The 19,062-nt window shown below is 41.4% G+C and overlaps 1 protein-coding gene across 3 annotated transcripts; it reads right to left on the bottom strand.

The window, feature by feature from the left end:
- Window positions 1-2,114: 2,114 nt before the first annotated feature.
- On the bottom strand, window positions 2,115-18,647 carry ubr7 (ubiquitin protein ligase E3 component n-recognin 7). 3 transcript variants are annotated; one of them, XM_071370441.1, is made up of 12 exons: window positions 18,496-18,647; window positions 16,979-17,108; window positions 16,521-16,654; window positions 15,349-15,409; window positions 11,086-11,181; window positions 10,932-10,985; window positions 8,534-8,639; window positions 5,572-5,702; window positions 4,453-4,635; window positions 3,816-3,996; window positions 3,376-3,437; window positions 2,115-2,979 (listed from the first exon to the last, which is right to left on the bottom strand). In XM_071370441.1, exons 2-12 carry the CDS (start codon window positions 17,105-17,107, stop codon window positions 2,887-2,889), a joined length of 1,230 nt encoding a protein of 409 aa, XP_071226542.1. In that variant the 5' UTR covers window position 17,108; window positions 18,496-18,647; the 3' UTR covers window positions 2,115-2,886. The 3 variants fall into 3 exon arrangements, 2 of the variants coding, with proteins under 2 accessions (XP_071226542.1, XP_071226543.1); XM_071370442.1 differs by lacking the exon at window positions 18,496-18,647 and having other exon boundaries at window positions 3,816-3,993; window positions 16,979-17,342; XR_011671125.1 differs by lacking the exon at window positions 18,496-18,647 and having other exon boundaries at window positions 2,926-2,979; window positions 3,726-3,996; window positions 16,979-17,344.
- Window positions 18,648-19,062: the final 415 nt, after the last annotated feature.

Below are 19,062 nucleotides of genomic sequence, written 5' to 3' on the forward strand. Positions count from 1 at the left end.
ATGACAGCTGTGATAGAACGTGGAAGTTTCAGTAACATTTTATAAATGCTGAAAAATCATTTTGTTTGACATGGTGGGATCTTTTTGTCTGTAAAATTAATTATGCAAGCAATGGAGGTGGAAATGCCTTTATGCGCAAATATTGATATAACCATCCTCCCACTATGACCCGTGAAAGCATGCAGTTTATTAGGCTACAGATTAAATATATGATGATGAACTTCACAGGGAGGTGAAAGTGCAAGGTGATGAGCTTGATGCTCCTTTCCAATAAATATCCAGGGTCTGATTCTGGTGACATGATGATCGATGCTTGACTGCCGTTTGACAAATACAAATGTTTTTTTTATCCATAATAATCTCATGTAGACTAACCTACCCCCGAGCTGTTGGCGAGAGCGCATGCGTCAAAAGACCAGAGTGGGTACATTTGCTGTTTAACGCAACGTTTTTTGTGACAAAACTATCGGTAGAGTTGAAAATGTGATGGAAAACCGTCGAACTTTAGATTTTTATTCGGTACATAAACTTTTAGCGAAAAAGTACATTTTGTGTACACTGTCATCATGCACTGCTTTTTATCCGCAACAAGTCTGTTTGGTGGAAACTTGCAAATTTTCTTTATGCAGATTTTAGAATATTTGCATGAAAATCTGTCACCATTTAGATGTAAACCTAGCTATTGTCTATCAAAAAGTACTATGGTATGTTACCTTTGCATTATGAGTTGACTTTATGACCCTTAATTACATGATTATGTAAGATACTGTATTTAGAGATGCACTCACACTTTCTCTAGGTTTTCACAAGGACCAGGTTGGGGGCTGGGTATGTAACAGGCTGATGCCATACTATGTGCTGTAGCCAACTCTTCTATTGTTGTCAAGCCGTATGTACATGTTTGGCATGTCAGCGAATATACGCGTACTTCACTAAAGCACAAACAGATCTGGACCACCAGGCTAGATATAATAACACATTTCCTGCTTTCTGGTTTGCATTAGGACATCCGGTATCAGCGGCAACGGGAGATTTCTTAATTTAAGACTGTTCTGTCGGTTCCTCTAGATCCTCCTTTAGCTTCCCATCCCTCCCTCTCGTATGGAGACGAAAGAGTGCCTTCCCTGCCAGTGGCTGGGCATCCTTATCTTCGTCCTATGCAAACATTTTCTACCAGCCCACTCAACCAGTCTCTTTGTAATAGTGTAGCCAATGCTTCATATACATAGTGGTTTCAAAGAGTATTTTTTTATTTTAGGTACTTTTGAACAGTCTCTGAAATGTTGTTTTGTTGTACATATACATTTTTCTATATATAAAACAAATATGTCACAAGTATTTGTTGTATATATCACGAGAAAAAAAGCTTTCTCGTAGACTTAAGGAATTGTGGAAAGTCTATTTTTCTACTCTTCTCAGTTGGGATTGTAACAGTGGTGAACTTAAATCTGCAATTTAGGTGACTGACATCTTCAAAATAAACAGCTTTGATAAAAATGATCAAATGGCTTGAGATTCTTTCTTTTGCAGTGAGTAAAGAAGGTCCCTGACAAGGACTCCCGTCCATGAAAAGTGATAAGTTACGATACTGTATTTCTGTTTTTAATGGTTACTTGAATGCTTCTGCACAGGGTCAACTGGGTCAGTAGCATCTTCAAATGTCAGTATTAGAAGTTCATTTCCTGCAGTTTACAAGGACTAGCCTGATCCACCATCCAAACCACTGCGTAAACACAAACTCACAAGATCAGGGTGGTCTAATAAGGCTAGAGAAGGACCACATGATGACTTGTCAATCATTTAAAAAAAAAAATAAAGTTCAGTCATCCAACTACTGCATATGCTAATGTTTGCAACACATTCAAATGGATGGGCTCATAATTTGAGATCTCACAAGGAAGAGATTTATTACCATCTGAGCGATTGGCTAAACTCCATTTCTGGTGTGATAGTTTGATTAAAATATCCCCTTATTAATGGTTTGCCAGATGTCAAATCAGCATGTGGGGTATTAAAGCTAGCAAAAAAATATTTAAGCTTCCATTATATTCTCTAATGGATGGGTCGATGGTTCCCAGGTGTAACTGCTGTAAGGAACGATAACGCTAAAACAATTTACATTATTCATAGCTTTATTTCTTAGAGTGAACATTAAAAAGGAACATGGTAACATTTAACGTGGTCCTTTAAAATACAAACCGTACTAATGGGCCAGGGTTCTGCAATCATGCAATCTACAAACAGCACTAAGGAAATTGCAACTAAGGACAAATACAAAATTATAAATTGTCAACGGAATGAGTTGAAAGAAAGCATGTTGTGGGAACGATGACCAGCTTAACCAGAGTTTTAAGAGCAAATCCATTGATGTTTATTAAAATAAAAAGGTAAATAAAAGGTCAAGGGGTCACCATAAACTGGGGTCACTGCTCTGTCTGTTGTCTGGAACACTTGCTATCAGGCAAACTAAACTTAGGCTTTCTCTCCAGTTTTAACAAAAATTGTTTGAGGGAGAGCAATGATAGACTAACAATTTCCTCTAGAAAAAGATAACCAAAGTATCATCCACATCAACCAAATGCCAGTTCATTAACCTGCTTAGCCTCAAAAGACAAATCACATTGCAGAGCCCCGAGTACAGTACAACAAGGCATACTGCCCAGAACAAGATAACGCAAAAGCTCATACAATGTTCAAAATACCTTTTTTTTTTAAACTGCATTTTTATTTGTTTAAACAAAACGTCTGAGGAGTTGTACTAGAAGATGATATTGGACGCAAGGCAATGACATTCAGTGGGAAGAAGAAAAAGGAATACAACTATACTGACAGGTGTTGGGGAAATGTGGAGAGGGGGAGACCGGGAGTTGTCTGAATGGAGACTGCTCAGCTGCAGTAGTACTGGCCCGCGTTGGCCCGTCGTCTCTTGCGGTTCTGCTGCTGTTGGAAGAACTGACGGATGTCCTCGGGAGTCACCACCTGGGGGGAAAGAGAAATGGGGCACAAACCTTTTATGCCTCTTATTGGGTGTAGCGACTTTGGCTACAAACAAAAGATGGAGTCGAGGTCATGCTAGGAGTATGAGTTTGACAGAATTCGATTTTCATCGGACAGTTACTTTAAATAAAGTTTGATCTCATGGTCACACACCAAGGACAGTACCGCCAGGAGGTGCATTCCAGATTCAGGGACCACAATGTGAAGAGAGAGCAAAACAATCCTCATCAATACTATCATTATAGTCCTATTTACTGAAGCTGGTTTGCGACACTGGGATAGTGAACATCAACTGAGGACCAAAATACAATGATGCTGATATGATTGATCATTCAACTAAATAGTGTGTATGCTGATAAATGTGCAGGTTTTAATTACCTTTCCTTCTGCAGCAAATCTCTGCAGGAAATCCTTCAGCTCAGTCTTCATGTCATTGTACCCTGAGAACCAGGAAAAATAATAATAATAATAATTTTCAAAAGCAGCTCTTTTCTGATTGCAGCACCGATAGTTGTCTCCACACAAAATAAATTAAATCTGTATTTCAATCATTACAGCCGAGGGAATGGCTCTAACTACTCATCCAACACCTGCCTCACCTCTTCCCTTCATTCACTCTCTCCCTGTCAGATGGTCCAAATTCTCTCCCTACCCCTAATGCTTTGATGGTTGCAGGTCTGTACTGTGTAAGCAATAATGGTGGAAACTCCTCTACTTCACATACTTACCCAGAACCTTCAGACCTGCAAACATCAAAGGGATAGGGAGAGAACTGGTACAGTCTCTTCTTCTTTAACCTCCCCACCACCACCTCGTACCGTGGATTATCTCCAGCTGCTGAACCCGGCCCAGGGTATTAAGGGCCGACATCAGGGGGTCGCGACCCTCGGCAGTCCCCGCCTGCTCCTGTTCTGTGGTCTTTCCTTTATTCTCGTAGGCTAAGACCGTGTCCGACTCATCCAGGAGAAAGGACATACCAGCTTCAGCGTAGGATTTCTGCTGGGGGGAGGAAACGGGTGAGCACACTTCTCCTATTGTCAATAGTAATTCTACGAACAATATAGGCCTACTCAACGACATAAATATGCAGTAATTCTGATCATAAACCATTTTTATTTGGGTGTATTATGCCTTTGATTTGTTTTGCAAGATACTACTCGTACATACACACCAAATTAAAAAGGCCTAAACAACATGCACGTATTTACCTGTTCTACAATAAAACAGGTGTATTCATTAGTGCACACTGTAGCAAAACATTTCGCAACTGAAAATATTTTACACCGAAAACCAGCGTTTCTTATTGGGCAAATTCAGGTTAGTCCCTCTCACTTTCCACCCGTTTGGTTCCCAGTGAATACACCTCAGATTGTGGCTGTTTGACTTCCTTCTAAAACGGCTGAAGCAGAGAACAGAGTAGCAGCCGGGTTGACGGGATAAGTGGTGAAGACATACCTTGCAGCTGACACAGGAACAGAGTTTGGTTCTCCAGGCTGAGGGCCAGAATACAGCTCCAAACTCTGCTCTCTCTGTACCTGTGCCCCCCAGCTCCTTGAGCCTGCACTCTTTGGAGGGAGGCGAGCCTCCCTCCATCTCCTGGTGCCTCCTTTTGCAGCCTGGCACCCCATTGGATTTGACCTGCGAGTAGGACAGATATCACACAATGTCCTCTGAACACTCAAAAGATGAATATTTTCATCCACAATATGATTACAAAAGGTTACACATGAAGAGGTTGAAAGGATGAGGGCAGAAAGTGAACACCTTGCTTTAACTTATCGCGCCCGGTATGATCTGTTAAGTCTAAGGAAAGGAAAAATGTCCTAAGTATCTTATCAAGGCCCATTACCTTGCACTACCTCGCCAGTAGACAGACCACTCCCTTAAAACCCAAACCAAATTACGAGGACATGCCAAAAAAAACAGTTGCATAAGAGCGACTTCTGTCTTTGGTGCATGCAAATGTGCGAGCTCACCGGGCCCCTGCGGGAGGGGGCAAATCGTGGGCTGCCATATTTTCTGTCAAATAAGGCTGGCTTCAATTTGCTGCTCGCTTCAGAGGCTGACTAATGAAATCATTCTTGTTGATGATATGCGGGCGCCGCAAAGCCTTTGGGCTGCTCCCCGCAGACCAGAGAATCTGCGCATGGCACGGGCCATTTATCCCCTAAATACCCACAGGAAACTAACACAGCCTGGTTCTGTGCACTCATCTCATGCTGACTGTTAGAGGACTGAAGCCACCTGGTGGTTAATACCGACAGTTCCTTTTCCCTGCTCTGCATAGATGCAATGCTGTCAACAGTGGTGAAAGCAGAAACTTGACTTCTGAAACATGTGTACTTAAAGCATAAGAAAACAAAATGCATGAAGCCGCATTGGAAACCTTTTCCACATAATATAGTTCCATCCATCTGTTTTATCTGGTCATAATATCCCTTTCTCAGTGATACTTTTAAACCAAGATACCCATTACTGGTTCATTCATGATATTCATTGTACTGCAAGAAATAAAATGCTATTCATTGTCCTCGTAACATTGAGTGTATATGAAGCTTTGTGTGGAGTGAGTACCTTCTCTTCACCCTGGTCATTGAGGCTCGTGGAGGCCTCCTCTGTTGTGTTCTTGCCCTCCTCACGGTCCCCCTCTTCATTCGTCACCTCCCATTCTGCTTTGCAGGGGCTGGCTTTGGTCGCAGCGGGCACTGGAGGAGAAATACAAAACAACATGGAGTCACTTAAGAGCTGACAGGCTCTTTGCACTGTTTTACTATGGCTGTATTCATCAATCTAGCAAGGCAATATTTTCAATAATGTAGTAGTTTCCCCCCCTAATTTATCGAACAGCTATAGTTATATATTTAGAGCCGCCTGTTCGATAGGAATCCAGCAATGGTTTTGTCATGTCTGTTGTGAGCGAGTCTACCAGCAGAGGAGCTTTTCTAAAGCCGCCCTTTTGATGTGACGTGGAAAACAGGTGAGGGAGTACAGTTACGGCCGGAAGTTACTTTTTATACCAGGTTAGGACAGCATTTTAGCTAACCCTAACTCTTTTCTTGACCTTAACCTAAGTCTCCTAACCTGCCAAGTTAATTATCCTAACCTGCTGCGTAAAAACACTTCCGATCGTAGCTGTACTCCCTCTAGTCAGAACCCTGGATCGAGCCAGAGACAAGTTTATTCGACAGAGAAGCCTCTGATTGTCCTAGGAATGTCTAGTGTTTTATTCTGACTTATATAATTTGACACCGTGTTATAACACATATGGAATGATGTAGTAACCAAAAAGTGTTAAACAAATCAAAATATTTTAGATTCTTCGAATTAGCCACCCTTTGCCTTGGTGACAGCTTTGCACACTCTTGGCATTCTCTCAACCAGCTTCACCTGGAATGCGTTTCCAACATATGCTGAGCACTTGTTGGCTGCTTTTCCTTCACTCTGCAGTTCAACTCATCCCAAACCATCTCAATTGGGTTGAGGTCGGGTGATTGTGGAGGCCAGGTCATCTGATGCAGCGCTCCATCACTCTCCTTGGTCAAATAGCCCTTACACAGCATGGAGGTGTGTTGGGTCATTGTCCTTTTGAAAAACAAATGATAGTCCCACTAAGCACAAACCAGATGGGATGGCGTATTGCTGCAGAATGCTGTGGTAGCCATGCTGGTTAAGTCTGCCTTTAGTTCTAAATAAATTTGGGTCACCAGCAAAGCACCCCCACACCTCTATGCTTCACGGTGGGAACCACACATGCGGAGATCATCCGTTCACCTACTCTGCATATCAAAGACACGGCAGTTGGAACCAAAAATCTCAAATTTGGACTCGTCGGACCAAAGAACAGATTTCCACCGATCTAATGCCCGTTGCTCATGTTTCTTGGCCCAAGCAAGTCTCTTCTTCTCATTGGTGTTGTTTCTTTGCAGCAATTCGACCATGAAGGTCTGATTCACAGTCTCCTCTGAACAGTTGATGTTGATGTGTCTATTTGAACTCTGAAGCATTTATTTGGGCTGCAATTTCTGAGGCTGGTAACTCTAATGAACTTATCCTCTGCAGCAGAGGTAACTCTGGGTCTTCCTTTCCTGTGGCGGTCCTCACGAGAGCCAGTTTCATCATAGCGCTTGATGGTTTTTGCACCTGCACTTGAAGAAACTAAGTTCTTAATTTTCCGGATTGACTGACCTTCATGTCTTAAAGTAATGAGGGACTGTCGTTTCTCTTGCTTTGCTTATTTGAGCTGTTCTTGCCATAATATGGACTTGGTATTTTACTAAATAGGTGTATCTTGTGTCTACCAACCCTAACTTGTCACAATACAACTGATTGGCTGAAATACATGAAGGAAAGAAATTCTACAATGTAGAAAAACCCTGGAATGAGTAGGTGTCCAAACCTTTGACTGGTACTGTATATATTTCCACACTGAGGTTGGAATAATATTGTGAAAATGATAATGCCGTTTAAGTCTAAGAGCTGTTTGAAAAGGCCGCCTGAAATTTCAGCCTGGTTTGGTGGGATGGAGTTTTGGCCGGCGTGGTGATTTAATTAGTTAGACCAATGAGAGTCTCAAACCTCCTTGCCAATAACAGCTAGTTTTCAGCTTTCCCACTCAGACCACCTCCAGACAGTCCTAACAAAATTCTTGCTTGAGAAATTGCTCTTCGCTAAGAAGCTATTTTGTTTCTTTTTGACCATTTTAATTGAAAAGAAATCACAGTAAGGTAAATCATTGTTACCCAGAAATGATTTGATATTGAGATCAAAAAGGCTGAAGGGGGCATGAAATCGTGCACACATCGACCCCAATAGCTAACGGCACTTTAGTATTTTAGTCACCCATTGAAGTAAACTGCTCTACCGCAAACCATAGCCTCTTGTTCACTAGTTACTGCAGGTTTCATTAGTACTGTACAGGTAACTGCCAAAATAAAGGAAACGCTTGAGTCAGTGAGGGATACAAAGTATTTTGAAAGCAGGTTCTTCCACACAGGTGTGGTTCCTGAGTTAATTATGCAAATAACAAACCATTATGCTCAGGGTAATGTTTAAAAATGTCCAGTTGCCCATTACTTTGGCTACCATGGCTAGAAGAGATCTCTGAACTTGAAAGAGGGGTCTTAAGTCACCAGTTGTCAATCCAGTTGAACACTTATTTGGGGTTGTCCCAACACCAACAAAACACCAAATAATTGAATTTCTCGTGGAAGAATGGTGTCGCATCCCTCCAATAGAGTTCCAGACACTTGTAGAATCTATGCCAAGGTGCATTGAAGCTGTTATGGTGGCTCATGGTGGCCCAAAGCCCTATTAAGACACTTGAAGTTGACGTTTCCTTAATTTTGGCAGTTACCTGTACGTTCGCATAGAAGCATAAACAAAACACAATGTGGTAGGTCTAAAGAATGTCTCCTATCCTGAAGTGTGTTTTCTTTCTGAATTTGTTAATTGAGGCATGTCAGTAAACTGAAGGTAAGGAGAGTACCCATAGAACTACATAAAGAATCACTGTGAATTCTAGGATCTCTAGGAGTACCTGCCAGATGGGTGGCGTAGGTCCACAGGAAAGGAGCATTGTTCATGCAGGACTCACACACCATCTCCTGGAGCTCCACACACTCTGGCACAGGGCAACCCAAGTGCTGGATAAAAAAAACATAATAACACTCAGATACGATATACATATGCTCATATAGCAGCTATGGCATCAAGGGTACACAGTCAAGACCAGGGTAAAGGCCAGGTCGGTCTTGAGTTAAATACTCGGGATGTATTCAAGATGTAGGACTACAGATTCTGAGCAGGACGTCACAGATTATAGGATCCCTATATTATCTTGATGTGGTTCCCAAGATGTTAAACCAGGGTTCTCCAACTCTGGTCATGAAGAGCTATTGGGTGTACAGGCTTTTGTTCTAGCACGGCACTAAAACAATTAATCAATGAATTATGGGCTGTGTTCAGTAGGCACAAAACATGAGAAAGCATTTTGAAACAGAGCTCCTATCCAAACCTGTACAATAATAATGCTCATTTTCGCTTTCCGTTTTACCATGTTGCTTCCTACTGAACAAACCCATTCAATTTGGACCATGATTAGCTGAATCCATTGTGCTGGGTTGGAACAAAACCTTGCTCACCAAGTAGCTCTTCATGACCAAACGTTTTAGAACCCTGTGTTTAACACTTCTCCTGGCATTGTAAAGATCTGATCTGTCCAAGGCCTATATTCACAAATATCATACCCCTACAAAATACTAACATTCTGTTATTGGTAATGGTGAGAGGTAAGCATGTCTTGGGGATATGATCTTTGTGCTTCTGTAACTTTCTTGCTCATCATTATTCATGATTATCCATAATCATGGTAGCATCCACAAACATATATTATTTAAAATAAAAGTAACTCCCAAATGACAATACATTCACCATTCACTTCTATTAAGCATAATATAAATCAAACACACGTGTAGTCAAAAGTATGATATATACAAAAGTATGTGGACAGCCCTTCAAATTAGTGGATTTGGCTATTTCAGCCACACCCTTTGCTGACCGGTGTATAAAATCGAGCACACAGCCATGCAATCTCCAAGGACAAACATTGGCAGTAGAATGGCCTTAACGAAGAGCTCAGTGACTTTCAACGTGGGACGTCATAGGATTCCACCTTTCCAACAAGTCAGTTAGTCAAATTTATGTCCTGCTAGAGCTGCCCTGGTCAACTGTAAGTGCTATTATTGTGAAGTGGAAACGTTTAGTAGCAATAATGACTGAGCCGTGATCACAGAACGGGACTGCCAAGTGCTGTAGTGCGTAAAAATCACCTGTCCTCGGTTTCAGCACTCACTACAGTGTTCCAAACTGCCTCTGGAAGCAATGTCAGCACAAGAACTGTTCGTCCGGAGCTTCATGAAATTGGGTCTCCATGGCCAAGCAGTCGTACACAAGCCTAAGATCACCATGTGCAATGCCTAGTGTCGGCTGGAGTGGTGTTAAGCTTGCCGCCATTTGACTCTAGAACAGTGGAAATGCATTCTCTGGAGCGATGAATCACGCCTCACCATCTGGCAGTCCGATGGACGAATCTGGGTTTGGTGGATGCCAGGAGAACGCTACCTGCCCCAATGCATAGCGCCAACCGTAAAGTTTGGTAGAGGATGTTTTTCATGGTTCGGACTAGGCCCCTTAGTTCTAAGGGAAATCTTAACGCTACAGCATACAATGACATTCTAGACGATTCTGTGCTTCAAACTTTGTGGCAACAGTTTGGGTAAGGCCCTTTCCTGTTTCAGCATGACAATGCCCCATGCACAAAGCGAGGTTCATACAGAACTGGTTTGTCGAGATCTGTGTGGAAGAACTTGACTGGCCTGCACAGAGCGCTGACCTCAACCCCATCAAACACCTTTGGGAAGAATTGGAATGCCAACTGCGAGCCAGGCCTAATCACCCAACATCAGTGCCCGACCTCACTGATGCTCTTGTGGCTGAATGGAAGCAAGTCCCCCAGCAATGTTTCGACATCTAGTGGAAAGCCTTCCCAGAAGGGGGGACAAAACTCCATATGAATGCCCATGGTTTTGGAATGAGATGTTTGACGAGCAGGTGTCCACATACTTGGTCAGGTAATGTATAAGTGAATTTGCCCAAATACTTATGACATCTTGAAATGGGGGGGACTAGATACATAAAGTGTTGTCATTTCTAAACGGTAAAACAGATGTATGAAAATACCCTCAAAGAAAAAGGTTACATTCTGTACCTTCACGTCATATGAAACACTTGATCGCGAATCCAAAATGCTGGAGTATAGAGCCAAATGAAACATTTTAGCTTTACTGTCCAAATAAATACATAGGGGAGTGTACATGCCCAGGGACCTGTGCATCTTCAACACATCCTTATGCTTTGGTGCTCCACAAAAGCCTTACCCTGCCATGAAGCCAGTCCTCACAGACAATGCACTGTATCATCTCATCTTCAACCTGGGAAAGACATGTTTTGGTCAATAAATCTTCACTGGAATACGGATTTTTTTTTTAAAACCAATTCATAGACTATTTGAGGTGAAGGGTCAACTCTTACCGGGTCTTCTGGGTCTGGATATGGCCTGTTACAGGTGCAATACAGACCAAAAAAATTGTGGCTGTATTTGTTCTCCGTGTTCAACTGATCCTTGTCCTAAAAGACAGTGAAATCAGTAACATCATGGATTAAAGTCTCTCAGTCAATGGTCCTGGGTACCCAAAGGGGTGCAGATTTTTGTTTTTGCCCTAGAACTAACACACTTCATCATCAAGCCTGATTATTTTGGGTCCCCAGGACCAGGTTTGGTTAACACTGGCCTAGATGTACAGTTTCGGACAAATATATTGCCACCCTTGAACTTTTCTTAAATAATCTCCTATTTCTTTAAGTTGAAATGTAAATAAAAACTCACCACACTTATTGGATTTTCAACATCGCAAAACCAATTTTATTTTTGTATGCTTAATTTGATCATTTTAATTGAGAAAACAAAGACCAATGGCATGGACAAAATTGTTGGCACCCTGAAGCTAGTACTTGGTTGCACAGCCTTTGGCCAAGATAACTGCAGAAAAATAACTGCAGCAAATGACTCTAATTCTTCAGTGTTTGAGAGTTGCCCTCCACCAATTGCTGTTTTTGGTCATCAGTAAACACAGCGCTGATCTCTATTTCCAAAGAGCTCTAATTTAGTTTTTTTGGTACACAGAATATTTTCTCCTGGATTTAGGCTTGTTTAGGTGGGTTGTTGAAGTTCAATCAGGCTTTCTTGAGCCTCCTTCAGCAGTTTACCAACAACCAAATGAAGCTTTCAAAGAAAAGAACATCCTTCCTAAAATCAAACAAGGGGAGGTTTGATAATGCTGTGGGGTTTCTTTGCTATCTCTAGTACTGGGGCGGAGCCTGTGTTTGCAAGAGATCATAAAATCAGCAGCTTATCAAGGTGTTTTGGAGTGCAGCGTTTAACCCAGTGTCCAAAAACTGTGTCTCTGTTGAAGGTTGTGGGTTTTCAAGCAACCCAAACACACATCAAAAGCACCCTGGAATGGTTTAAGAAAACACTGGAGTGGCAGGCAAAAAGTCCAGATCTGAATCACATCCAATAGGGAGCTGAAAACAGCAGTTGGGTCACTCACAAAATGGTAAGAAATAAAATAAGTGTCATTGAGAATTACCTTAACAGCTTTCGATGTCCAAAAAAGTTAAACACATTACTATGTTTAACATTTCTCCCTAATGAAAAGGCCTGAGTTAAACATAACACTGAAAATTCACCTAAATTAAATTAAGTATGACTTTTGCAGCTGTTTCTGTAATGAGAAGGCGAAGTGGGGTAAACTGGGTGTTTGACAATAAGAACCTCCTTTTGAAGGCATATAAGCGTATACATTTCGGGGCTCCTGAGTGGCGCAGCAGTCTAAGGCACTGCATCTCAGTACTAGAGGCGTCACTACAGACCCTGGTTTGATTCCTGGCTGAATCACAACCGGCAGTGATTGAGAGTCCCATAGGGCGGCCCAGTGTCGTCCGGGGTAGGCCGTCATTGTAAATAAGAATTGGTTCTTAACTGACTTGCCTGGAGAAATATTTTTCAAATTATAAAATAAAACTTAACTTGTGCTCATCTAAGGACTACTCCTCTAGATGACGCATCATCACTTTATTTAAAAACTGATTGGAGTTTTTACACAAACTAGTCCACAGACAGTGTTTGTACGTAATAAATACTAGAGGTAAATGTTATGGTTTATTAAAATAAGTTAGTTTTTCTCAAGTAAAATTATATATATATTTTTTTAATACCAGAAATTAATCCGGACGCATTTCGGTAATGAGACTTTGGTGGAAATGTACAAAATTCAGGCGAAAAATGTAAATGTATTTACAATAAGATACTTCCCATAAAACCACACATCTTAGTCCTCAGAATGATACGAGATTTTTGCAGGTTCATCATGGTTTTGTAACTCAATTTGCTACAGACATTTTAAAACTGGTTTAATTAGAATCACCCAGTTGGTGGAGGGCACCCCTCAAACATTAAAGAATTAGAACAGTTTGCTCCTGAAGAGTGGGGCAAACTGCCAGTAGAAAGGTACAGCAAGCTCTTTGATGGCTATAATGCCATTTTCCTTTATTTATTTTTTAAATTAAAATTGTCAAATTTAAAGATGCGCTATGCAGAAATAGTTCCGCAATTTCCTGGTTACTAAAATTCTAATAGATTAAATTTGTGACAAAACAAGCAAGTATAGTGTAGAGAAACATTGTACCATCTAAACCATCCAAATATATTGTATTTTCAAGCTGTTTTAAGCTGGGGTAAAAGACGCAAAAACTAAACTTTAAAACAGGAAGCATACAAATAGCGCACATAAAACATACCGCTTCTTAAACTTGCTTTCAATGAAAATGACAGATCTTTAACTCACATCTCCAGTTGAAGTCGGAAGTTTACATACACCTTAGCCAAATACATTTAAACTCAGTTTTTCACAATTACTGACATTTAATCCTAGTAACAATTCCCTGTTTTAGGTCAGTTAGGATCACCACTTTATTTTAAGAATGTGAAATGTCAGAATAATAGTGATTTATTTCAGCTTTTATTTCTTTCATCACATTCCCAGTGGGTCAGAAGTTTACATACACTCAATTACTATTTGGTAGCATTGCATTTCAATGGTTTAACTTGGGTCAAATGTTTCGGGTAGCCTTCCACAAGGTTCCCACAATACGTTGGGTGAATTTTGGCCCATTCCTCCTGACAGAGCTGGTGTAACTGAGTCAGGTTTGTAGGCCTCCTTGCTCACACACGCTTTTTCAGTTCTGCCCACAAATTTTCTATGGGATTGAGGTCAGGGCTTTGCGATGGCCACTCCAATACCTTGACTTTGTTGTCCTTAACTTTGGAAGTATGTTTGGGGTCATTGTCCATTTGGAAGACCCATTTGCGACCAAGCTTTTAATTCCTGACTGATGTCTTGAGATGTTGCTTCAATATAGCCACATAATCCTTCCTCATGATGCCATCTATTTTGTGAAGTGTACCAGTCCCTCCTGCAGCAAAGCACCCCCACAACAGGATGCCACCCCCGTGCTTCACGGTTGGGATGGTGTTCTTCGGCTTGCAAGCCTCCCCCTTTTTCCTCCAAATATAACGATGATCAATATGGCTAAACAGTTCTATTTTTGTTTCATCAGACCAGAGGACATTTCTCCAAAAAATACGATCTTTGTCCCCATGTGCAGCTGCAAACCGTAGTCTGCCTTTTTTATGGCGGTTTTTGAGCAGTGGCTTCTTCCTTGCGGAGCAGCCTTTCAGGTTTTGTCGATATAGGACTTGTTTTACTATGGATACAGATACTTTTGTACCTGTTTCCTCCAGCATCTTCACAAGGTCCTTTGCTGTTGTTCTGGGATTGATTTGCACTTTTCGCAACAAAGTACGTTCATCTCTAGGAGACAGAACGCGTCTTCTTCCTGAGCGGTATGACGGCTGCGTTGTCCCATGGTGTTTATTCTTGCGTACTATTGTTTGTACAGATGAACGTGGTACCTTCAGGCATTTGGAAATTGCTCCCAAGGATGAAACAGACTTGTGGAGGTCTACAATTTTCTTCTGAGGTCTTGCCTTATTTCTTTTGGTTTTCCCATGATGTCAAGCAAAGAGGCACTGAGTTTGAAGGTAGGCCTTGAAATACATCCACAGGTACACCTCCAATTGACTCAAATTATGTCAATTAGCCTATCAGAAGCTTCTAAAGCTATGACATTTTCTGGAATTTTCCAAGCTGTTTAGGCACAGTCAACTTAGTGTATGTAAACTTCTGACCCACTGGAATTGTGATACAGTGAATTATATGTGAAATAATCTGTCTGTAAACAATTGTTGGAAAATTACTGGTGTCGTGCACAAAGTAGATGTCCTAGCTGACTTGCCAGAACTATAGTTTGCTAATTAACAAGAAATTTGTGGATTGGTTGAAAAATAAGTTTTAATGACTCCAACCTAAGTGTATGTGAATTTAGTCAGGACCCCTAAGAGTTACATATTGCACAAAAATAAAATTGGTTCTGCAATGTTAAATCTAATAGCATGTTGTGGAGACCAAAAGTTGTTTTCAATTTCAACTTATTTTAGAAGAAATAGGGAATTATTTAAGAAAAGTGCAAGGGTGCCAATATATTTGTCCAGACCCGTAACTGGCTTCATATAGAAAACATGCACATCATGCTGTTATTGGCCTAATGTCTCTAACTCAAACTACAGCATCACATCAAAACTACCACAATTTCAATAAATGTAAGGAAACTTACTGAGTATAACTTGCACCTCATCTCTTCAAACTTGCCGTTTCCACAGTCACAGCGGAAATTCCTGCAAAAATTCCCAGCTCAGGATTAACTGTAGGAAAATTCTGTTCGCATCTGCAATATCTCAGATAAAGCTAGAGTGCTGTGGTTCATGATTTTATTTATTTCACTAGGTAAGTTGACTGAGAAAACATTCTCATTTACAGCAAATACCTGGGGAATAGTTACAGGGGAGAGGAGGGAGGGATGAATGAGCCAATTGGAAGCTGGGGATGATTAGCCATGATGGTCAGATTGGGAATTTAGCCAAGACACCGGGGTTAACACCCCTACTCTTACAATAAGTGCCATGGGATCTTTAGTGACCATACCTATTTAACATCCCATCTGAAAGACAGCACGCTACACAGGGCAATGTCCCCAATCACTGCCCTGGGGCATTGGGATATTTATTTTAGACCAGAGGAAAGAATGCCTCCTACTGGCCCTCCAACACCACTTCCAGCAGCATCTGGTCTACCATCCAGGGACCGACCAGGACCAACCCTGCTTAGCTTCAGAGACAAGCCAACAGTGGGATGTAGGGTGGTACAGGACAAACAAGGCAACAGTAAACATGTCATCCCCCACAAATGATGCAACCCCCATCAATGAATTACTTCAACTCCCACCATGGCCCAATCAGTGTAATTTTGTAAATGCCAGATCTCTGTGGCAAAACGCATCTCTGTCTGAGATATCGCGTGACTAGTTTACAAACAAACGGACGGAGACAGATCCACAGCCCCCTCCCCAATTTCATTGTGTGGGACAATAATACCTTTGAGCACAGATATAGGGGCACACACAGCACTGAAATATTGTCCTACAGTATTTCTGTTAATTTCCCGACAATTCTGCATCACCTCCGTTCATCGACACCCAACATTTGATCTATTGCGCATGGCCCACGTTTGTGTTTGTCTGTCTTATCCTTTAGGTGTCCACTCCACGTCTCTATCTGAATTCGTCATCCCAGCTCCTCACCTCCTCAACCTTATTGGAGGAGTAGGTCCAAGGTCCCTCCCTTCAGACTTTCTTCTCCAATAGGTTTTGAGAAGGTGGCAACGAGAGAGGATGCAAGGAATTGAGGAAAGATTAATTGAAAAAATTATCAACAATGCAGTGAAACTCACCTTTTGGTGTAGAGCTCAAACAGGTCATGGCCTTCATGGCATTTGTAGGAGCAGGCCAGACAGACTCCGGCTGGCTGGCCCCCCTTTGGTGTGCAGGTGCTGCAGGCATAGAGGGCTTGTCGCTTCACATAGCCCTGCAAGACCACATCAAAACAAACACGTGTGAAACTGACATCAACTTGAGTCCTTCGGATAGAGCATGAAAATGTAACGTTACATTTGATAAAACCACAGGTTACATTTTGTTATAACGAGTTCATAAAAATACAAATCAAGTTCAATTTATTAACAATTGTCATTTAGGTTGCCGGAGACATCAGATTGGTGACGTCGCTAAAGTTTTCATTTTTCAAAATCCATTTGAAACTAAACACTGGCTTAGACTGCAAAGCTGTATTATAGCTAACTTAAATTGGGATAATTTGTGTTTCTCTAGCAATGTGGAGCAAATAGCCTACCTCGGGATAGGAACACTTCTCAGAATCACTACCAGCTAAAACAGCAGATGCCTCATTCTCCAACTCTTCATCTTCTTCCAAAACATCTACCAAAGAAACAGTAGCCTCATCTCCCTCATTTGCCGCCATTCTTGGAAAATAGAAGGTGAAAAAAGTGTGAATACAAGTTCCTGTTCCAGGGCAAAATGTAGAGCGCCAGATAAATCTAAACAGGGACGTCCATGACTTGAGAAGAGGTATCAAAATGCTCTGTTCACCAAAAGATACAATAAATTAGATACAATAAGCAAAAAAAGATTGGAGCGCACTGGACGTTATGTTATTCTCAAACCCGATACACTGAGGGAGTTATTTTACATTGGCCCAGGTTGAACCGTGCATGGGCCGGCACGTCATCTGGCGAAAGCGGGGAGGGAGGAACGCCCATCTCAAAATGAACAGTAATCTGCGCCGTTCGATCATGTTGTTAACAAGGCATCATGTTGCATCGTTCGGAAACATACTATTTATATACTATAACATACTATCTATTTTCCATCAAATAAATGTTAGCAATGTCAAATTAGTTTTCACTTGGACGGCAGAAAAGCAATCACTTTGCATGGGAAAAGAAAGAATCCTACTCATTGCTGAACTTGCTTAATTACGTCACTATTGTTTTGAGCAGATTTAGATAGAGCAGAGCAGCTGGCTCGCGCCAGGGAGGCAGCCCGGTTCCAAGTCGAATGTAACCAACTTTAAGCCAAAGCAAAACATGTTTACACGGGCGCCCGGGCTAGATTAATCGAACCCCCTCACTGTAGCTATCTCACAATGACAATTTCCGCACGATTTCCGGTTATGCTAACATTTCACCCTGTTGGCGGGAGTTTCTGAAAAGCACTTCTGAGATCTTCACATTTTGATGAAAATTAAACTATTGTCTACCTATTGGTTTAGTTAGTGGTTGTTATTTATATATGTCTTTGTGCAAATATGGCTAAAGTCTCAGAAAGTACAAGACTGACCAAATCGATTCTCCGTCAAAATGCCGCTACGACTCGGGTCAGAGTTCAAACTAGGGTCATGGTTCAACAATCATGGCAGCTACTGAGATACGAGGGGAGCTAAAATACAGGGATGGCCTGAAGAAAGAGATTATCGTAAAAACTGAAAATAACCTCACTTCTATGATAGTGGGGATTAAGAAATTAAACGCAGACGTATCGGGGCTCCTCACTGATCTCGTTGTACAAGAACAATTTTGCGGAGGAAATGACAAGGGGGATTTGCAAGTCGACGACGGTGAGCTTGGTTAGCTAGCTAACGTTACTGGTAGCTCATTTAACAACACGCTTAGCTACCGCAATGGATGTTTGTAAAAACAAAACAAGGTTCGCGAATTGCTCTGTTTCTATTGTGGCTAGTGTCTCACGAAATCTATCAATTTTGGTTAGCTAATCATGACATGGAAGAACACAACACCTTTCGGTAGATAACTAGTTGCTATGAAAATCATTATATAGACAAATCCCAACCTTAGCAAATCTTTGGATGATCAGATAAACCGCCCACGTTGATCAGAGAATTAATTTAGATAACTGTCTTTGGGCTAGCTACTTCATAACACAGATCTTCCGAGTATCAAACCGACTAGCTTGCTAGCTTTTTTTTGTCAGCATGAATACGTTTGTTGTGCTTATGATGCCACTGTGACGTACAAACATATCTTGTTACTACATGTGCATGTGAACAGATTCATTGATTCCGTCATTGGAGTATTGATATGATCATTGCGTTTTCTCGATATCACAATTTATCAAATTACAAGTGTTTAAAACATAAAGCCTGCAGCCTGTCATTTCAGATGACAGGCCGTCTTGAGACTATGGGTAGGCGGCCTATGATATTTGAAGACGTTATGTATATCAGATATAGGCAGATGGCTATCAAATCAATCAGCTTTGTGTCATGCCTGCACAGTGTGTTATCAAGCTGCATAAATTGTGTCAACAGATTTGATGTGAATATTCCTCTCAATCATTAAAACACGCATCTCTGACATAACTGGTATTTGATCACTGATATGTAACCATGCTCAGTAT

This window comes from Salvelinus alpinus, chromosome 27, assembly GCF_045679555.1.
Source record: "Salvelinus alpinus chromosome 27, SLU_Salpinus.1, whole genome shotgun sequence".
Classification (NCBI taxonomy): Eukaryota; Metazoa; Chordata; class Actinopteri; order Salmoniformes; family Salmonidae; genus Salvelinus; species Salvelinus alpinus.

What these genes read in the sequence shown, in the direction of transcription:
- ubr7 (XM_071370441.1), bottom strand. Translation starts at nt 17,107, where the DNA reads ATGGCGGCAAATGAGGGAGATGAGGCTACTGTTTCTTTGGTAGATGTT. An exon ending in CTACGCCACCCATCTGGCAG is followed by an intron (nt 5,703 to 8,533) that starts GTACTCCTAGAG and finishes TTTCTCCTCCAG; the next exon opens with TGCCCGCTGCGACCAAAGCC. An exon ending in GTTCCTGTGTCAGCTGCAAG is followed by an intron (nt 3,997 to 4,452) that starts GTATGTCTTCAC and finishes TCCTCCCCCCAG; the next exon opens with CAGAAATCCTACGCTGAAGC.